Genomic DNA, 3,153 nt, shown 5'->3' on the forward strand with positions numbered 1-3,153 from the left:
ATGGAATGCTGCAGTCAGGATGTCTACTGTAGTGGATGACAGGGACCCCATTACCCCCAGTCTTATATATTCTCCAGTTCTGTTTGTTTCCGGGCCCAAGTCAAGGTCATGATGGTGTTGAGCTTTAAAGTCCTATAGGGTCTGGGGCCAGCAAGCCTTAAGAACACATATTCCCATATGAATTTGCCTCCCACTGCAGTCATTTTATGAAGCCCTGCTTTGGGTAACTCCACTTTTTGAGGTTAGATATGTAGCCGACCCAGAAACAGTCTCCCCAGTCATGGCATCAGAACTGTAGAATTCTCCAGAGATGTTCATCTGTCCCTGTTATCACTGTCTTCAAGCACAACATAAAAAGATGTTTCCTCTGGCATTTCCTCAAGAATCCTATAGTTCAAACATATTTGTTTCTATGTTTTTAGTTGTGGTTTTTCTTTATGATTTTATGAAAATGCTTTCAAGGAAGAAATATGTAAGTACATTTTAGTAAACAATTTATACCCCTTTTCTCATTATTGGGAACTTAAAGCAGCTGACAACATAGTTCTCCCCTCCTTGATTTTGTCCTCACAATCCTTTGTAGTAGATTAGGCTAAAAGGGTGACTGACACAGCCATAGAATTGTACATCATTATATTTTGTTAGTAAGTGGTTGTGTATTCGCCCAGCTCTGTTCTCTGTCTTCCCTTTTATCAAAATGGAGGTTTCCAATTTATCAGTCAGGAATTTAGCTGTTTCAGGTCCTTTATACTGTTTTGTGCGTGTGTGTGCTAACATAACTCTGCAAGGAACACCTCCCCAGGAATAAACCTATGCAGAAGCTCCAGTTGGGACTTTTGCTTCCATCTGCTCTTCCAAACCACATTGCAGAATGGCTGTATGTCTGGAAAACGCCCTCCCATTTTAATGTTTAGTAAAGAGCATGAAGCGGATTTATTTAAGTGGCCATTTGGTTAGCAGATTTGCTGTTTTCCGGCAGTGGTTACTGTTGTGTCTCACAAACACTATTAGCCACCTTGGTTTGTTTATGAGAAAAGCACCCTACAGCTTGGGTACATAGCATGTTTGAATTATCTATTAGAAAACAGCATGGGATGACAAAATTTGTGCAGTTGCATTAAAAAAGAAATTATGGGTAGTATAAAACCCCCTTTGATTCTATGAAATTTTAGCATGTACACAAAGCTGAAGAAGCAGTAAATTCAACTGAATTCAATGGGACTTTTGAGTCAAGATGCATGGGCTTGGGCACATTGGTGTGTGCCATTCATTTCTTCTATTCCACCTACAGCAGTAATTATAATGATTTTAATTTCTGAAGTATTAATCATTGTGGCACTTCTAGGAGCTGGTATGATTTTCCCTTAGACTCTGCAGCAGCCAACAGGTAAATTCAGGCCTGGTATCAAACACCTAATTTAAGCATCCTGACCCCATACTACATTTTACAACTTAAGATCATATCCATTTTTCAAAGGACAATTCAACCCACAATTGCTCAATTGGGGGTTCTGAATTTAACCAGCATGGTATTAAAGCTGCATGCAACCCTGCAAAGGTTATGATTAAGGGGCAATGGAATCCATGGGCTTCTCATGTCGCTCAGCACAACAGCACCTTACAAATGACCAAACGAGAAAATCCAGTGTACATGGCAAATTTATTTTGCAGGTACATCAATCAGGTTTATTAAATGGAGGCAACATGTCCAGGCCCATAAAATTACCAAGCGGCACCAGGACTTTGCACACAAGGTTTTGTTGTGGTGTTTTCTTTTGTGCAAAAGATTCACAGAAATTCTAGCTTTTTAACATTTCCCTGGCATAGAAGGTCTTTTTCCCGCTTTAGACGAGCAACTGCTTTTCTGAGGCTCCTGAACAGCAGAGAGACGTTCCTGATAACATCCTTCTTTTACTTTTCTTTTGCATCACATGGCGAGAGGCGGGGGAGGGGGAAGGAGCACGAGGTCTCCAGCCGGCAGATGAAGAGGAAGGCCCTGGACATTCGTGCATCGCGGCCTGCAGTCAGCGAAGGGGGGGCACAATCTCCGCTGGCCTTCTGGGTCGCCTGCTGCAATGCCCTCCGGCGCCCATGGCCTCCTTCCAGCCAGCTGCAAGGGAAGATTTCAGGGGCAGGTGCTTTCCGGCCAGACGCACCCCCAGGCTCGCTCCCTCGGAAAATGGCAGCTCTCGGGCTACACCTGACGGCCTTCCCCCTCCTCCACCGCCGCCGCCGCCGCCCCCGGCTCGTGCCCCCCCTTCTCCGCCAGAGGGTCCTTGAGCATCTCGTGCTCGCGCGAGAGACACTCCCCTTCAGGCTCCGCCTCCCGCTCGGGAAGGGGTAGGGCCAAGGACGGCGTCAGCGGCTCCTGCTGCAGCTTCAACACCTGGCGGAAGAGGCTACGGTTCTCTCTGCGCAGGCGCCGGTTCTCCAGCTTCAGCCGCGCATTCTCTTCCCGCAGGCGCGCGCTCTGCCTCTCGCGTTCCTCGCCCAATCTCAGCGCTTCGGCGTGGCTGGCTGCCAAGTCTGCGTATCTCTCCGCCAGCTGCTGGGGCGAGCCGCCCGCTCGGCCTCGCCAACCGCCGCAGACGCAGCACTCCCCTGCCGCGCCGCGACCCCTCCGCGCGGAGCTGCTGATGCCGCCGCCGCCGCTCGCGCAGCAAGCGCTGCCGCTGTTGCCCCCTCCACCAACACGGGCGCCGCAGAAGCAGCAGCTCCAGTGTCGGCTCGCACTGCGCGTGCGTCTCATCCGTCGTTCTCGTGTACCTCTCTAGGCTTTGCGAGGAAAAAGAGGAAGCGGTTCTGTCCCCGTGCGGTGTAACTGGAGAGGGCGGAGTTTGAGAGTGCACAGGGAGGGGGCGGGGCTAAGGCGCGAAGAGTGACTGGCTCTTCCGTAGCCCTTAATTCGGTTACTTTGGCAACCGAGCTTATAAAGGCAGTCGCAGAATGAAGGGCTGGGCCTGCTGAAGCAGCTTGGCTAGGGTGCCCTCTCTTTAATGTGTCGTTCACTATCACCTCTTTGGCCTGTAGAGAGATCTGAGTTCAAATCCCCCCCTCAGTTTTGAATTGATTGAATGGCTTCAGGGCCCTTGCTGTTTATTCAACCTAACTTGCTTCATTGTAAGGATAGAATTGGGAAGATATAATGCCATT

General features: G+C 49.2%; 1 protein-coding gene across 1 annotated transcript; it reads right to left on the reverse strand.

Annotated features, from left to right (window-relative positions):
* Nucleotides 1–1,641: 1,641 nt before the first annotated feature.
* On the reverse strand, nt 1,642–2,839 carry TUSC1 (tumor suppressor candidate 1). Its single transcript, XM_077345230.1, has one exon. It carries the CDS (start codon nt 2,747–2,749, stop codon nt 2,195–2,197), a length of 555 nt encoding a protein of 184 aa, XP_077201345.1. The 5' UTR covers nt 2,750–2,839; the 3' UTR covers nt 1,642–2,194.
* Nucleotides 2,840–3,153: the final 314 nt, after the last annotated feature.

Source organism: Paroedura picta, chromosome 7 (assembly GCF_049243985.1).
Source record: "Paroedura picta isolate Pp20150507F chromosome 7, Ppicta_v3.0, whole genome shotgun sequence".
Lineage (NCBI taxonomy): Eukaryota > Metazoa > Chordata > Lepidosauria > Squamata > Gekkonidae > Paroedura > Paroedura picta.

Excerpts from the sequence above, each read along its gene's own strand:
- TUSC1 (XM_077345230.1), bottom strand. The coding sequence starts at position 2,749 with ATGAGACGCACGCGCAGTGCGAGCCGACACTGGAGCTGCTGCTTCTGC.